Below are 18112 nucleotides of genomic sequence, written 5' to 3'. Positions count from 1 at the left end.
ATTATATGTATTTTTCTCTTACATTCTTACATCACATACATTTTTATTATCTATGTTATGTTATTAAAATGTAAATCTGTAGTCCGAATCAGTATTGAGAATAAGGATTACACAAAGACTAAAGTGTTTGAAAGCAGCGCTCTAATGAAAATTTGAGGGAAATTTGCTTAATTGTCATGAAAATAATGGATATTTATGAGATCATCAAAGAAGCCCTAAAGTGATGTGAGCTGGTCATTTCATCGGCGTGTTCGAGAGAATCATCTCAAGCTCTTTATGGCTCGTATTAGACTTGAAGTCTTGGCGCGAGGATTAATATTTCCCAGAATTAATCTGCATTCATTAAAAATTCATGATTCCATTAGGAGTGACATCTGGCTTTTGTAATGATGGTGTAATGTCACAGGATGAAAAAGACGAGGCCCACGTCACCCCTACAAATGTCAGATGACGGAATTACTGTTGTTGTGTTTTACGGGGGTCAAGAGATTTTAAGATGTAAAGCTGCGCATATGTGTGTGTGTTTGATAGTCAACCGGTTTATCGGCATGTTTAAAGAATATTTAGGGTTAAATACACATAAGGCTATTTCTGTTAGCGGTGATTTCAATGATATACAATATTTAATTTGAATGAGTGTGAAAACGTTTCACGTTTGGTTTTATAGTCTCTTCTTAGATTTCTGTCAGGGTTGCACAATGTAAAGGTACTGCAGTAGCATCATGAGGCTAAAGCTTTAAAACACCTGTGATATTTATAAATAGTAATGTTGCATATTGTGCATTATCGTTCATTTGATCACTTACATCTGCCTTTGCGTTGTTTTCTCCTCCGACTCGGTAAAAAGTTGCCTACTAGCCGCTTTAGTTCAACATTTAACGTAAAATTAACATTTCCCTTGATACACATGGCCTATACATACAATTTTCACACATTTGAATTAGTTTACTGTACTTTACTAATCTTTTTAAGTCTTACCATAGTAAATATTACAGTATATTACGATATAGACTGTTTCAAAGCGACAACATAGATAAATTACTGCGCATGCACGTAACCTCCGGTACACATTCACAAACAATAGAGTGCCTGTAGATTATTTCTGATAACAAGCAAAAGAAACGTTACTTTACTAAACTTGTCTCTCCAATATTTTAGACTGCAATACCAAGCTCAACAGCTAGATGTCGATGTACCATATGGTTTCTTTAAAGCAACACTTTGTAGTTTTTCGACTTTAAAATAATGTCTCTGAAACTATTTTAATGGTAGAACAACTTGAATTCTACTCCCGCTTCTACCTGAGCAGCTCCATAGCGGCTACAATCACACTCTGTAAGTTCTGTGTTCGGGTCGGTACACACATCCCCTGCCGGATGAAGAGTGCGAAATGGTTTCCAAACAACATTTCTGCATTCGCCGGTTTCATCAGCCTAGTCAACAAATTCACCTCCATTGCCGTGCGTACAGGGAAGCTTAAACAGCGACATTATTTACAAAACTGGTAACAGACAATTGCGCTTATTGACCACATGGGGGAGCCATGAGCAAAAGTTCTATAGTGTCGCTTTGCATGCGACAAAACTACACGTGACCCATTCAACAAATTGTTTATTTAATACCATACAATTATTATGCAATAAAATAATAATCTTATTTAATATTAACATAAATTAAACAAAATATAAATCGTTATATCATACGACACTACAAAAACCAATAAACAAACACTAGACGGAAGTTAACTGCAGTCCTACTCGTACTCCTACGCGATACTACTCGATACCGTGATATTCTAGCCAATATAGTACCACGAGATATGTTTGTTGTACTTTGACAACTGTAGAGTTGTTGTGTTTCTATGAACAAGATTGGTTTGATAAACTGAGGATTTCAGTCTACAAGTTTACATTGAAGCAGAACGTAAACGTTTAGGAGAAAATGGGCTTTAGCAACGTTCCCAGCACTCATTTTCTCTGAATTATTTTAATTTTCCCAGGTAAACTTGCCCTCTGCCCTCATCTAACTTCACAGCAGACACAGTTTCTCTGTGTATTATAAACTCACGGCACGTCTGCTGTGGACTCTCAATAATGAGCCTCAAACCTCAGGGTTCAAAGGTCACTCGAGTTCGGGACGGAAGCACGCTGCGCTGGGCCCTCGGTGGCTCTGTTTTCTCCCAAAAGTGCTTTTTGATATTGACCTGCTTTATGTCACAGAACACGCCGTCTGTAAATCTCCCAACTTCCTTTTTGTAGAGGAGGAAACTTGAGCGTTCATGGGGAAATGATCCCGCAGATCTCCAGCAGAGATGCAGATGCCGCCGGTGTGCGTGTGATTTTGGCTTTATGGTTCTGGCGTCGCACACACTCGCCGCACTGCAGTCAAACTCAAGTTTTCAAACTCAACAATCGAAAAAAAAAAACATGACTCCCAGCAGACCAACAGCATGCCAACGAACACTCGCCAAACACCAGATGCCAGTTAACAAAATTGGCTGATGTGATGCAATAAAATTGACCGTTTGCTCAGTATTTTTAGGACCGCATGCTTTAAATCTAATAAATATATTCTGACCTTTTCTACATTTTTAATGACATTCTACTACTTTAAAAATATTTTAGTTTTTGTCAAAGAACAAGAATTTATATTATATTACAATATTTGAACTGAAAGAAAAAAAAATCTCACCGCCTTAGTTTTGTGTTGTGTGTCTTGTTCTTCAGGAACTCTGGGAGTGGTGACTGAAGTTACGATGAAGATCCGACCCATTCCCGAGTATCAGAAATACGGATCTGTCGTCTTTCCAAACTTCCAGCAGGGTGTGGCGTGTTTGAGAGAGGTCGCCAGACAGGTCAGTGTCTACAACACCGAGATGACCTGTCATCCAGACCCGATATTATATATCTGTAGTATTTTGTTTATTGATCTTAAGGTAAAGGTGTTTTTTAAAGGCATGAGCATATCGTACCGTATAGAATATCATATTGTTTAATATAGTAAGAAACTAGTGATTACTAGTGTTTCTGGTAGAACTTGATTAAGAAGGATTTGCATATTAATGGTTTTCAAAATTGGTCTAATGGGACCAGTATAAAATCACGATTGTTTACCAATGTGGTCACCCTGGTGGTACGTGGCCAGGGTTGAAATGAAAATCCCAGACACACACACACATATATTGTGCTTTGGGTGTATAGCAATATATAAATGCCTCATTCATTCGTACAAAGAGTTTGGTTCCAAAAACGAAGAACTTTTTTTATTGTGCATTCCAATATAATAATATCAACCAGACTGCAGTTGGTTTGTTTTGATTTAGGCCGTAATAGTAAATAAAATACAGCATACTAACACAATAATACACAATAAAAACATAAAGTAATAAAAAAAATGACATATTAAATGATTAAAATTTCAGGTTAAATGACATTTCAGATGTGGTTTAAATGTTTATTAAATAGGGAATATTTTTCATTGGATGATTGTAACTAGTTCATAACTTCGCAACAAAACATTGCGAAATCAGTAATAAATGAAAGAAAATAATGATGATACAATGATTATACAAAAATAAATGTACATTTGTGGTGTGTGCGCGCGTAAGCTAAGGGTTCTGGGTAATGGCCTCAGATCCAGTCGGCTTCTCATTAGTCCGGCGGTGCTGATGTTGCTGTTATTGATGACCGCAGCTCTGGCACTTTATGCAACACTGCTTGTTATTGGTCCATAAACAAACTGTGATCCAAACCTAAAATTAAATTATTGATTATTCCGTTCAGGACCTACACAATGTTACCGTCTGTTTCCTGTTGCCCGGGGCCTGCCTTTAATAAATCCCATCAAGTGCTCTTCATTAAACGCATTTTATGTGAATATATAAACGTGCTTTGTTGTGTTTGAGGGAATGTTTGTGTTCTTTTATCTTCTCTACTTTAGAGATGTGCTCCAGCATCTATTCGGCTAATGGACAATGATCAGTTTCAGTTCGGTAAGTGTGAAAATGGACATTATGTTGAGTATCTTTGTGTAGAACAGGTATGTAGGGATCAGTCGACCAGTGATAAACGAACAAATTGCTATAAACATGTCTGAGTCGATTGTGTGGGTAATGGTAATGTAACACAGGGTAACAAGAAACAGGAAGATACACACAAAAAAGTAATAAAAATCACACTGGAGATTCAGATCAAGTCTGTTTAAGAATAATCTGTTATGCGTTCTCGTATTCCCTCCACTGAGACGGATTGAAAGATTGAGCGTTTGTTTTTGTTTTTATGACTTGTTGTTGTTGTTTTGTGTATTCATTACATCAAGTGGTTTAATTTGGTGTGGTGTAATTTATCTCCGGAGAGCTGGCGCTGAAATTGATCATTATTTTAGCAGCTGAGCAGCGAGCGAGCGCACAAACACACAGTTCAGGAACAATGAAAAATGGCTCTGGCAGCAATTACACTCGCAGCGCGCCGCGGCTTTATAACGCTACATGCGGAGATGCGGGGGGGTTCGTGAGGGGTTGCCAGATATTTCTGGAAAAGTTCCCCCCCGTCTCCAGGGAGCTCATTAAGTCTCGTGTTTTCATCCAGCGTGCGTTTATGAGCGAGAGAGAGAGAGAGAGAGAGAGAGAGATGTATTGAGTGTTTAATGAAGACTCCGGTCTCTGTGATCATTATAGTTTTTGCATCATGTACGCTTTCTCTGCACTGTAGTGTGGCTGGATCTGTATTATAATGTTAATGTGTGTTACAGTGCCTTCGAACACACTGACTGTGCTAAGATCAGCACTGTTAAACCTGACAAACTAAAGGTCTTTCGAATTTGCAGAGATCTAAAAAAGGCGTACTGGAATAAAACTGCAGGAAACTGTTGACTGTGCTCAATGTATCAGGGCTGTGTTAATGAGTTAAGGACGTAATGACAGATGATGGTGTAGATTATATGTATTACATTGATGCTTATGGCACATACTCCTGTGTGAAGTGTTAAGGGTCTTAACTCCTGTGATGTCACACGTTCAAGTCTCATCCACATCATTTACTTATCCGGTTAACCTCCACATCTCGCTTCCGCTTCTCTTCAGAAGTATATTGATTAACTTTACAGTTCAAACTTCAGGTTTTGTTGAAGCTTAAAGGTCCAGCGTATGAAATTTAAAACATTAAAGATGTATCTTTATAATAGCTTTACTGAGTCTTTACGGCATTTTATCTGTGTATGCGTAGTGTTTGTTGTGTTTTATGTCTTGTGCAGTGATTTGTATTTTTATTTTATGCTTTTCCTGTTTGTGAGGTTACCTTCGGTGTTTTGAAAGATGGGATTTATTAAAATGCTTTATTACTATTATTATCATAAAATTTAGTGCCATCTAGCAGTGAGGTTGTGAATTACTCCACCTCCCTTCCGAAGCACTACGGTGGCTCTCACAGGACTAAGATTTTCCACAAAGAAAATCTTAAGGAAAAAGGAGATATCGTATTTATGAAACGCTCTCTAAAGCAGTTTGTCCTTTAAGGGCTACTGTAGAAACAACATGGAGAATTCCATGTATGGGAGCCCGCACTGTATGCAGACAGAAATAGCTAGTTTTAAAGTAATAAAAACCTAACGCTTCATTATGTGAGGTTTTTATACACCTCTGAACACATAGTTATGCATATTGTATAGAATTTCTTCAATAGAGCCTCCAGAAAATGACACACTAGAAATTTTATATTGTAGTTTTGCTTCATTTGTATTTTAGTTTTTTAGTTAAAACCATACAATAATTGAAAAAATAAAATTGTAATTTCCACTTCTGTATCACATATAGAAATAACTTACTGTATAGTGAATAGTGTGTGTCTTTGTATGTGTGTGTGTTTTTATCAGACGAGCTGCATCGCAATGATTTATGACTCTCTTTTTCTCTCTCTCCCTCTTTCTCTCTCTCTCTCTCTCTCTCTCTCTCTCTCTCTCTCTCTCTCTCTCTCTCCCTCTTTCTCTCTCTCTCTCTCTCTCTCTCTCCCTCCCCCTCTCCAGTCATTACTGTGCTATTGTTCAGACGACTAATAAATCTGCGGGTCTTATGGGAAACTCAGGGAGGGTTGAGAACAGGGGGATGTGCGAGTGTTAATGACATCACACACCTCTGATATAAACTGCACTGAAGGATATCTGATGGTTTTTGATGGTTTGTTTCGGCAGGTCATGCACTCAAGCCACAAGTGTCCTCCATGTTCACGTCGTTTTTGGACGGGTTGAAAAAATTCTACATCACAAAGGTGAGAGGGGTGCGGCGTCTGTTATCAGCGCTCTGGAACACTTGATTGAGCATTGTTTTATGTCATCTGACGGTGTGTTGAATGTGTCAGGTTTTGCAAATTGTTGCTGTCCTTTCAAAACAATATATCTTCATATTTTGATTACTTTTCTGTCATAAATCATTATGTTTGTCACAGGCATTAGCAAAAATCAAACCCTTAAAGTCCCAGTGAAATAAAAATGACAATTCTTTTTATTTCTTGAAATATTGCAGCATTTATAGTAAATAACTTATCAATGTGGGTCATTCTCTTTAAAACTGATGTAAGTTCATAATCTTCAGTTAAAATTTGAAAATGCACTTGCGTACCGAAATGACGATCCATCTGAAATTATGTAAATTAGACGGATTAGGCGGGGCATCCGTTAACTCCTCCCCTTCAACTGTCAGTCTGCTGCAAGTTCCATTTCAAAATGCAATGCCTGTTTTTACACATCCAATCAATTTGCAGGGAACAACGGAAGCCACGCCCACTAATTATCTCATTTGAAATTCCACCGAATACGGAAGTAAAATCAATATCCGGTTCACGGGGGACTAATGAGTATGAAAATGTCAACACCGTATTTAATCATTTTAATAATATTTATTTCAAAATTTTCCTAAAATCTGTGAATTTGGACATCTGAGGTTTCTGAAGGACAGCTACGATACTTTGTGTTTATTTGTACAGACTGTCGACCAAAATATGAAACTTAACACATATCAACATTTCATTGGAGACTATCACAGAGATCACAAGCGTTGTTTGTTTTATCATAAGACTGAGTGATATGTGTGATGTGTTGTCAGTTTAAAGGATTCGACCCGCACCACCTGTGTGTCGCCACACTGCTGTTTGAAGGGGATCGTGGGAAGGTTTTACAGCACGAGAAACAGGTGTACGACATCGCAGCCAAATTCGGGTAAGAATGCGTTGGTTTCTGCATGTTGGTGTGCAATCAATGGGGTTTCTATAGATCTAGAGGAACTGTTGGAGCACAGGTCATACGGACGGTGACCCCTGACCTTCACTGATCTTTCTGATTCAATACAGAAGTGGTAACGTTTGTCTCGGGCCTTTCATCCTGTCTCATTCATCACACCTCATTCAGTGTGTGTGTGAACAGATTGAAGGATTCTAGAATATTTCATTAGAGCTTGATTTTGATTGATAGAGGGTGAATCTTACCACTGACCTTATTGAACCTCTGCTCCTGGTGCGTGTGTGGCCGGGTGAACCATGTAGTGTAAAGACCAAATGTCCCCTTAAAGATAGGAATAAAGAAAACTGGTCATTTTGTTTGCGGCATTTTAAGGGCCGTGAGATAAAATTCTTCAAAATGAATTGATGTAAAAGAGGTTTAGAAGATGCAATATACAGTTTACAGTACAAAAACCATGACATCTATAGAAATCCCCCATTAAACATGGAAACCCAACGCTCACCAGACCACATTTCTACTGTGCTGATGATATATGTGTTCTCTGTGGTGCGCGTGTGTGTTTCAGGGGTCTCGCAGCAGGAGAGGACAACGGTCAGAGGGGATACATGCTGACATTTGTGATCGCGTATCTGCGGGTGTGTTATCAAACTACAATCACTTTTCTTTTATAGACACGCTTGGCTCTGGTTCAAAGCTAGCAGTCAGTTGATATGGTCGTTTTAATGGCTGATGGCGATACAACACAGTAGTAATTACAGTAAACGAGAGAACATTTCACATGAAATGGGCAACACCACACATGATAGATTACATTTATTGTAGACGGAAAAATTGGGGTGATCTCTGAATAAATTGAAAGGAATATATAGGATTGATATCTACTAGTTAAATGGGAATTCAAATGTAATAATAAAAGTGGTCATACAATATATGAAGAGTTTGGATCCAAAATGAGATAAATCAAAATAATTATAAATCATGTTTTTTTATTGTGCATTACAATTAATATCTATCAAACTGAATTTGGTTTGTTTTGATTTAAGCCGTAATAACTCAAAAATTCAGCTATCTAACACAATAAAACTGTGAAAGCATAATAAAAAACATGATTAAAAAGCTTGAGTTATCTCATTTTAGAACCAAACACAACAAAATCAAATCTCAGGAGCGACAAAAAGTCATCCAACAGACTGACGGCGTGACAAGACAAAAAACTGTGACACCGAAAACTATGATACAAATCCAAAAATTATAACTTTTCCTAAATACACATAGAAATATGACTGTTGCGTTTAGGAATGGGCGGAATAAGTGTTTGAAGGTATACCGAGGTTTAAAAGAGTTAAGGTTTCAAAAACCACATTTTTATTAAAGAATATTGTAATTTTAAAGCTTTATTTTTACCTGACACACATGTGCTATATGTTGGTTCAAAATGAAATGTATTGTGTCCATTTGAAAAATTGTTTTTTGCATACGCAGATATTTGGAAATAACATTTTTTTGTGTTTAATAGTAATATCATGAAACCGTGATATTTGGATGTTATTATACCACTAAAATCTCATACCGGCCCATGCCTAGTTGTAAACACAGAGCATCTTTTCTGTTATTTTCACATGTTTCTCCAGTTTTCGTTGTCTGCAAGTAAATGCTCCTAGGAATATTGTTGGTAGTTTAAAGAATGAAACAAAAAATGATCATTTTACCCAAACGCATACCTATGAATAGTAAATTCAGAAAAGTGAAAATAATGTTGAGATGCAGCGGTTAACAGGTCATATATATCAGAAAGGTTTTAAATGAGAGCTGGACAGTTTTGTGATGGTGTAGCTGTAAATCTTTGACTGATTTAATATCTCTTTAAACACGTATGACCGTGCGTTGAATGTCGTGTTAAATCCAGTGTCTCGTGTGTTCAGGATCTAGGGATGGACTACTATGTGATGGGCGAGTCGTTTGAGACGTCTGTGCCGTGGGACAGGTTAGAGACGCCGTGCTGTTGTTTTACTGGAATCACAAGAGGAGAGGAACAAACGTGGAGACAAAGAGAGTTCTGCTGCTGATGTCTGTCATGTTACTGAAGGATTTCAGTGTGGATCTGTTTTCTTTCTCTTTTAGGGTGTTGGACTTGTGTGGGAATGTGAAGGAGAGGATTGTGAGGGAGTGTAAGGAGAGGGGCGTTCAGTTTTCCCCGCTCTCAACCTGCAGGTACACACACATACACACACACACACACCGAAAATCTGAGGAGGGGTCTTTTGATAGACCAGTCACATAGCAATGCCCTAGCAACAAGACCACATCTTAGCAACACCCTGGCAACTAACCAGAACAGTGTTAAAGTCACATTAAGATTGAAGTATAGTTCCCTTTTTACATGTATGCAAGGGATGCAAATTTCGTCATCAGAATAGTACTCGCACCGCCAGATTTTGTTACCCGCGCAGTCCATTTCTTGAAGTGATTACATTAACCACCAGGTGGCAACAGTGTCCTGGGTGCATGGATTCAAGGTAGTGGAAGAAAACCTGTCCCCTGTAGGCCGGGGGAGGTATTGCAATATGTCGCAGTGCACGCGTACAAGTCAAAAGCAGTTTAGTTTGCGCAGTTGTGCGTTTGGCTGTACGTGCACGCTCGCGGACACACAAAAAAAGAATATCTTACAGTAAGCATGAATATATATAGAGAGAGAGAGAGAGAGAGAGAGATCAGATCTGTTTGTCAGCCATTTGTTTTCTGTCGTGTGCTTTCTGACCGTGACTGATGTGGCCATTTAACCTCTGCAAAACCAGATAACACAAACTCACAGCTCACAAACTTTCTCCGTCTCAAAGTCGTGGGTCACAAAAGCAGGTCTAGATGAAATACTTGAAACAAAATTGTAGGCATGCTCTTTAAAAAACTATTTAAATATCCTCATTTAACTAAATCCTGGTTTAGGCTAATCGCTGTCCTGGAAAATGCCATCTAAACTTTTAACGGTGAAGGTTGTCATTTCCGTTCCTGCTCTGTCATCAAATTGGAATTGGGAAAGATAACTTGTCTGTTTCAGAGCTTTCACAAACGCTCCCACACCCGTCTGCCATCGCTCGACAAACTGATATTCCTCCAGTTATCTCTGTGTCATTTTTCACTTCACATACTCTTCGCAACTGTACACTAAAAAATGACACCTTTACGTTTTCAGAAGGGCTTGAAGGCAGCATAACATGTTTTAAATCATATTTTTTTCTTTCTTCTAGAGTTACACAGTTGTATGACGCCGGCGCTTGTGTGTATTTCTATTTTGCCTTTAATTATCGAGGTCTGAGTGATCCAGTGCACGTCTACGAACAAGTGGAGGTACGTAAACAACCTGAAGATGAGTCTTCAAAGTGATACTTTACCCCAAAAATTTATTTTAATGTTTTTATTACATCATTCACCTTTGAGTGTCTTTGTTGTGATGAACACAGAGAAAGATATTTGGGAGAATGCTTATAACCAGACAGATTTTGCCCCCCTTGACTCCCATAGAAGGAAAAATTACTTTCAATTTATTTTGTTCTGTCGAATACAAAAGATGACATTTTGAAGAACGTAGGACAGCAAACAGTTCTGGGGCACTTTTGACCACCATTGTATTTTTTCCTTCTATGGGACTCAAGATCTGTTTGGTTATAAGCATTATTTAAAATATCTTTCTGTGTGTTCATCAGAACACAGAAACTTATACAGATTTGGAAAAACTCCAAGGCGAGTAAACGTTGACAGCATTTTTCATTTTTGGGTGAAGTATCTCTTTTACGCATTTATTTTAGTTATTATTGTTTTATTCATATTTTAAAGTAGGTTTTATTTTTAGTTTTTTGTTGTTTTTTTGGTAATTTTAAAGTTTTAGCAATTTTTTTTTTTTATGTAGGTATATAAGATTAATTCATTTAGTTTTTGTTCATTATTATTATTTCAGTTTATTTTCCAGTCAACATCTTGATTGAGTTCAAGTTTTTCCAATAATGTTTGGGTCAGTATTTTATTTGATTTCAATGAACTGAAAGGTTTTCAAAGTTTTAATTTTAGTCAATAAAAAGAACCTGTGTTTAAAGCTCGTAAATGATGTCAAATCAATGCGTGTGGTTTCTGTTGAAGTCTAACTAAATCTCTGCTCTATTTAGTTTGAGGTAAATCTTGATAATACACAATTGTCTCTGTTAATGTGCAGCACGCAGCCCGAGAGGAGATTTTGGCCAACGGAGGAAGTTTGTCTCATCATCATGGAGGTAATTTCATACAGCACACGGTTCTAATATAATGAAATAAAAGATTTTATTCTCACTGACGGATATAAACGTTTCCGCTCGGCATCTAGACATGGAAAAGGAAACTTCATGGGTTGATCTTGAGTTTGGGTCGGTGGTTTGTCCTGGTTTATTGGCTTTGAAATTCAACTTATCTACATTACCATCCGCCTGCTGTTAGCTAAACGTCACCAGACTCATAAATCACATGAGCGCGCACACACACACAAACGCACACAAACTCTCTAAAAGCTGTTTATAAATACAATATATGACTCTTAGAATTAGGGAAAGGAAATGTTTTGGTGATATTTAAAACTTTCTTTTGACTATTTTTACAATCTAAAAAAAGTCTTGACTTTAGCACCGAACAGAGAGTGCGTGTGTTTGGGGGGTCTAGGGGGGTCTCTGTAATTGTGATTAATAGTAGTAGCGTGGTACTATCTGCCTGCCGACAGGCCCTTTTGTCTGCACACACAATCACGGCATGACAAATGAAGTGTGTGTGTGTGTGTGTATCGCTAAAAACAGATGTTGGCTGTGCTGGCGAGGTGGGAGGGCGCACACACTTTACTAACCCGTGTTTACCGTAGGTCAGAGCTGTGAATGCAGTTTGCCAGACCACCTCTCTCTCCGTCTTTTACACACATATAAACAAACACACAGATGCCCTTTGTTCTTTAAAGGACACTGTAAGGTTTTGGGGAATTAGCCTCTGTTAAAGACCGATAAGAAAATGAAGATGACCAACTCAAACATGTTTGAGCATTCAGCGAGAGACGTGCATGCGCTACGGAAACACAGAATGTTTAAGATCGAGCGGTTTATGATTTACCATAAGGTCGTTCTTATGCACAATTTGGCTAATTTTTGGGATGCTTATTTCATGTGTGATACTGACTAAATGCCATATGCATGATGCGATAGGATAATGCTTAAAGTTTGTAAAATCAATTTATAGACCGCTTCATCGGACGCGTGCGCCTGGACTGCAGTTAACTTATAGTCTGTGTCTAATGATATAACTGTTTATATTTTCTTAAATTTATATTATTCGTTTATCGTATAATTATTGAAATAAATAAACGATTTGTTGAATTTTGTTGTATGTAAATTATTATTAAATAAGTAATCTGTTGAATGTGTCCTGTAGTTGGGTCTCATTTAAAGAAATCATATGAAACATCACTGGTATCGCAGTCAAATTCAAAATATTGTAGAGGCAAGTTTAGCAAAGTAACGCTTCTCGGTTTCTTTTGCTGATAATCAGAAGTAATTTACAGGCGCTCTTTTGTTTGTGAATGCGTACCGGAGGTTAAGTGCAGTCCACAAACGCGCGCATGTGCAGTAACGTTTCTATATGTTGTTAAGATGAAACCGTCTATATTAAATTATATTTGAAAACTCAAAATTATAAAACCATGATAGATGATTATTTTATGTTAATTCTTCTTTGGGAAAAGAAAGCATCCCTAAAACACGTAACTTTTTGAATTATGAAAATAATTTAGTTATTGCAAAAAAAGGTGCATATCGCAATTGCGATTATTTACAATGAATGCGATGAATCTGAAGGTTGTTGCCATGTTTTTTTTTCTTCTTCATCTAATCAAACCAAATAAGCTGATACAATAAAATGAATTTGACTTCACACCACCATCCCAGTCATTTCCGTTCGTAGTTAAAACCCGTTTTTGGTGCTCTGACCCAGCTGATTTACATTCTTGTGGGTCTCGGCCGCAGGAGTTTTGTTTGTTTGGCAGCATGCAGACTGAGTTGCTCTGAAGCTCAGCGTGATGATGATGATGCAGGAGGATGAACCGCATGCATGTGTTTGTGCAGGTGAAGACCTGGGATCAAATGGCGTTTGAGTGCATCTACCCAACACATGCTGCGGTCTCACGCTGTATTCGCGCCTCCGTTTCTGCGTTTTCTGGCTGCGGTTTTTGCATGTCTCAGCTGTACCAGAGCGCTTATGAGAGATGAACACTGACAAGCTCGTGACGGAAAGAGAATACGAGTCGATGGCGAGATGATAGATGTGTAAATTATCTCTGTGATGGAGGCAATGATGCAGTCAGGCCACCTTCTGTTTCTCTCCGCCGCCCAGCAGAGACGCACATGCACTGCTGGGGTTTGGGGGAGGGGCCCATGAACCCCGCTCGTGATTGGTTGGTTATGCGATTGGTGGGCCGGCCGTCTGTCTCTCAACGGTGGCTTTTTCCAAATGCATGAGAGGACATCGGGTTGGGGTGTTGCCAATAGCGAGCTGCCTCAGCTTTAAACTCCTCCCCCTTCTGAAACGTTAATGTATTATGTGACGAAATGCCGTCTGCTCGCTTATCAATCATATTAGGCATTGAATAGAGAGAACAGAGCAAGTGTGGACGGCTGTTCTCACAAAAGATGTGACGGGTAATGTCGTAACACCCACAACAGATTATTACAACAATGTTTACAGACAAAATAACATCAAGCTGAATACTGTGATTTAGAATCTGAATGATAGATGACTGAAGTATTTTTTGACACGGCAGTCGTGATTGTTTTTCATGTTTATGTTTGAACACCCTGAAAAAGACACCGGATTCATTTTAGCTGAATTGGTGGATTCAAAAAGTACAAAAAATTGATGTTTATGTTATATTATTGACTGTCAAATAATTGTATGAGTGTGACAGATTCAAGATTCAAAGAAGCTTTCTTGGCAAGATAAAACAAATTTTTACATTGCTTAAATATAAACATGCACGAATACAGATTAGGATAAAATAAAATAAATATATAAGTATCTATATATACATCTCAAACAGAGAATAAAAATAGCAAAGTATTGATGACAGTACTGAGTGAGGGTGACATGATCCTGTCATATAGTGTCAGTTTGTGTGTGTTGTATCAGTGTTGTGTTGTGCTGGTTGTTCTTTGGTCGTGGCAGGACTTGACATATCTTGCAGCCAGTTTTGAGCTTCTAGAGTTTTCTCCCAGTATGTATGAAATCTTGTCCTTTTGTTGAAACTGGTGGAAGTCTTTGTGTAAGTTTGTAAACTGGGGGAAGAATGTTTGTCTGATGTGTGTGTAGTTGGGACAGGAGAGGAGAAAGTGCAGCTCTGTGTGGACACAGTCGCTCTTCTCTCGGTGTCCATGTGTGTCTGTGTCTGCCCGTCTCTACACTGAGCTGGTGATCACTGAAACTTTACATGCTGATAGGGAGAGAGAGACAGACTGATAGAAAGACAGACAGAAGCGGAAAGAGATACAGACCGATGATGAGACAGACATGTTAAGAGACAGACGGGCAGAGAGTGAGACAGCAGTGATTAGAGCAGGAAAGCGAGTGCTGCTGTGATGTGGTTTCTCTCTGCTGGGACTTTGATAGTCTGCTGCTCTCCATAAATCACATCATGCAAAACATCTCAGTGTTTCAGCAGCGTCGCCCACCCCCACAACATCCATCATCATCATCCACACCGGACCATTCACTTCCTGCTGTCTCTCTCTCTCTCTCTCTCTCTCTCTCTCTCAGTGGGAAAACTCCGGAAGGAATGGATGAAGGAGAGCGTGTCCAGCGTGGGTCTCGGCATGCTGAAGTCGGTGAAGGAGTACGTGGACCCTCAGAACATTTTTGGGAACAGAAACCTGTTGTAATTGAACAACACAGATTTGTTTTCAATGATGTACTCATTGATTTAAACTTCATCATCCATATTCTTCTTGTGTGCACAACCATGATAAACCAACTCTTTGTGTTCCATCAACACTATGGTCTGGTGTTATTGTCACCTTTAACCTTTGACCGATCGGGGTGTGACATCAAAGCACAGCTTACCAATCACAATCGCGATACTATGATGTCATTTGCCGATCGGCCTGCGTAAACCCCTCACCCCTCTGGTCTTCCCATTCTAGATTTGATATCACAGGTTTTTAATACTGTAATGTCTGAACGCTTCTGTGTGGCACTATTGTTGTGTTTAGTACGGTAAGCGTGTCTGGATTCTGTGCCTTCTGTCTGTCCGTCTGTCTTAATGTCGCAATGTTTACTCCTTCCTCTTTCTTGCTCTGTTTTTACCTTTTATATTAGTCAGCTTTAACCGTTTCCATTAAAAATGTTTTATATTAGATGGATGAATTTAATGATACAAGCAAAACTAAATAGCCATGTTGAACCTTATAATCTAAATCAAATCTATATTTTTGAGTGAGACGATTAGAGCTGTTTTAAGGGCCATTGCGTTTTTTTATATAATGCAAGAAACTAGAAAGAAAACAGAAATGAAAATCATCTTGACTAAACAATGATTCAGAATTAAAATATATCACAAGAAAGGTTTGATCTGCAACATGTTTTATACAGTTACTAATATTCTTAATGCATTTTCTCATTATATGTAGTTTACTGCTGAAAATGTAAACAATTTATGTAACAAAATCGAAATGGTCCCAATTGAGGCAATGTTATACATACGAATGTAGATGTTGAGGTGAAGTCTGACCTACACGTTTTGTAGAGGTGCCTCAGTTTTGTGTTGAGAATTGACCCTGGTGAATTCAGAAGGTAAATGTTGAATGTTCAAGAGCTCATGCGTGTTTTCGGCGTGATGTGAGTGATGTTGTGTATATCAAATCTTTCTCCTTGTGTTCTTACCAAAGACTGTCGTCAGACGCCTCACACACGCGTGTACATGCTGTATATATCCATGAACTGAACATTCATCGTGATGAATTGTATTTTTTTAAAGACAACATATGCAAAAAGCCAGAGCTGATCTGAACTTGGATCTAAAACGTTATCTGTGACTGTTACATCTTTACACTTCTTTCCATTTGTCGTTGAGGACAAACGATTGCGTCTTTTAAAGATGGCGTCTTTTATTTCCCAGAATGCATAAGACTTCGAACGTCTGCCTTGTGCTCATTCTACTCTTTGTTGTTCTGTTATAAACAGCAAACGGTGGCATGGCGTGATGTGATCCTCTTTAGAAAGGATTATTTACCCCAAAATATAAAATGTCACATAATTTCTTCTGTTAAACACACAGGTGATGCTGTTGAGCATCTCGCCTCGTGTCTGAGAGGGTTACGATTGTTTAGAAAAAATGTAATTTCAATGTTTATGTTACAATGCGATATGAACATTTTTAAATAATACTGATTTACGATTTAAAGACTAGAAATATAGTATATAGTGAGACAAATAGGATATTCGTTTTTATTTTGTAATTTATGGGGCTTCACATTATCTGTCATTAATCTTTTTTGGCCAATGAAATCCACAGAAGGTCTAACAGCTGTAAATGTTGAACGATATTTTGGGGTAAACTCTTATAATGATAAAATCATTGATTTATTAAGTGATTTATTTTGTATTTTAAGATGACCAATGACCAAGTATGTATTGCATTTAACAGGGATTAAGTCTAGCATATTTTCTTAAAGCCTGAACAAATAATCAGCTCACCTTGCAGGGTCTTTATTTACACAAGCCCCGCCCACTGCGGTTGGAAGCCACGCCCCATCCCTGTCAAACAGAGATGTGATGTTCAACAGAGCTTTTCAAGCATTTCTCAAATGACGCCATCATTTATAAAGTGTCTGAAGAGCTTCATCATTTGTGTTATCAAACCATATGTGCAGTAACCCTTTCTGTCTTTATGAAACTGAAGATGAAGGATCATGAGGTTTGCTCTCTCCTCTGAATGTTCCTGAATGGTTTCATCTTCGATCACGTTTTACTACAACAACAACAATTTAAAGAGTGTGTTAGCAGATTTGAATCTGAATATGATAAAAACTGTCCTCGTCTTTTGCCAGATCTCTTGATCATGTGTTTAATATCGGAGTACAATTTGTCAAAACTGTTTGTGCAATAAATTAACATGTTAGAATACTTTCTGTCTTTGTTATTCTTGTGCATTTGTATATAACTGCTTGTTTTGTCATAAAGTGCTGTATGTACATGCAATAGTGTGATATTACAAATACGGTTTTAAAGGTCTGCCCTTAGAAAAGTACCCATGGTTTTATAGGGTTAGTTCACGCAAAAATGAAAATTCTGTCATTATTTATTCACCCTCATGTTGTTTCAAATCTATATACATTTATTTTTTCTGTTAAACACAAAGATATTTGTAAGAATGTTAGCCATTTTCAGTTCTGTGACATCATCCACAACCATAGTAGGACTTGTTTTAATCTTTTTTTGTTCTGTTGAACTCAAGGTGAGATATTTTGAAGAATTTAGGAAAACAAACAGTTCTGCACATTTAAGTACCATTTAATTTGACCTACTATAGCAGTCATTTATGTCACAGAATTGAAAATTGCTGACATTCTTACAAATATCTTCCTCTTGTGTTCATCAGAACTAAATCATCAGAGTAAATAATGACAGAATTTTCATTTTTGGTTGAACTATCACTTTAAAATCGCAAAATAGTGTAAAACCATGAATGGTTATCATTTGTTCTACCACGATTTAACTACTAATATCATGATTAAACTCATGATTAAACATGATGAGATCACGGCGAGTGTGCGGTCAGCTTGGCATACAAATGCAAAACATTAATGTGCATTAATGCGTGTAACCACATGGTGTCACT

General features: G+C 37.9%; 1 protein-coding gene across 5 annotated transcripts in view; it reads left to right on the top strand.

Moving 5' to 3' along the window:
• The window catches only part of agps (alkylglycerone phosphate synthase), a 31200-nt gene extending 13803 nt beyond the window's left edge, over window positions 1-17397 (top strand). For all 5 annotated transcript variants that reach the window (XM_056754859.1, XM_056754860.1, XM_056754863.1 and 2 more), the window contains 10 exons: window positions 2727-2854; window positions 3940-3991; window positions 6184-6260; window positions 7094-7206; window positions 7793-7862; window positions 9150-9211; window positions 9349-9438; window positions 10473-10572; window positions 11432-11489; window positions 15034-17397. In XM_056754859.1, the coding sequence (XP_056610837.1) occupies window positions 2727-2854; window positions 3940-3991; window positions 6184-6260; window positions 7094-7206; window positions 7793-7862; window positions 9150-9211; window positions 9349-9438; window positions 10473-10572; window positions 11432-11489; window positions 15034-15155 (872 nt within the window). In that variant the 3' untranslated portion in view covers window positions 15156-17397. The remainder of the gene's footprint in view (window positions 1-2726; window positions 2855-3939; window positions 3992-6183; window positions 6261-7093; window positions 7207-7792; window positions 7863-9149; window positions 9212-9348; window positions 9439-10472; window positions 10573-11431; window positions 11490-15033) is intronic.
• Window positions 17398-18112: the final 715 nt, after the last annotated feature.

This window comes from Triplophysa dalaica, chromosome 8, assembly GCF_015846415.1.
Source record: "Triplophysa dalaica isolate WHDGS20190420 chromosome 8, ASM1584641v1, whole genome shotgun sequence".
In the NCBI taxonomy this organism is placed as follows: Eukaryota; Metazoa; Chordata; class Actinopteri; order Cypriniformes; family Nemacheilidae; genus Triplophysa; species Triplophysa dalaica.
Note: the sequence above shows the minus strand (reverse complement) of the source record. Positions and strands in the feature narration are given on the sequence as shown.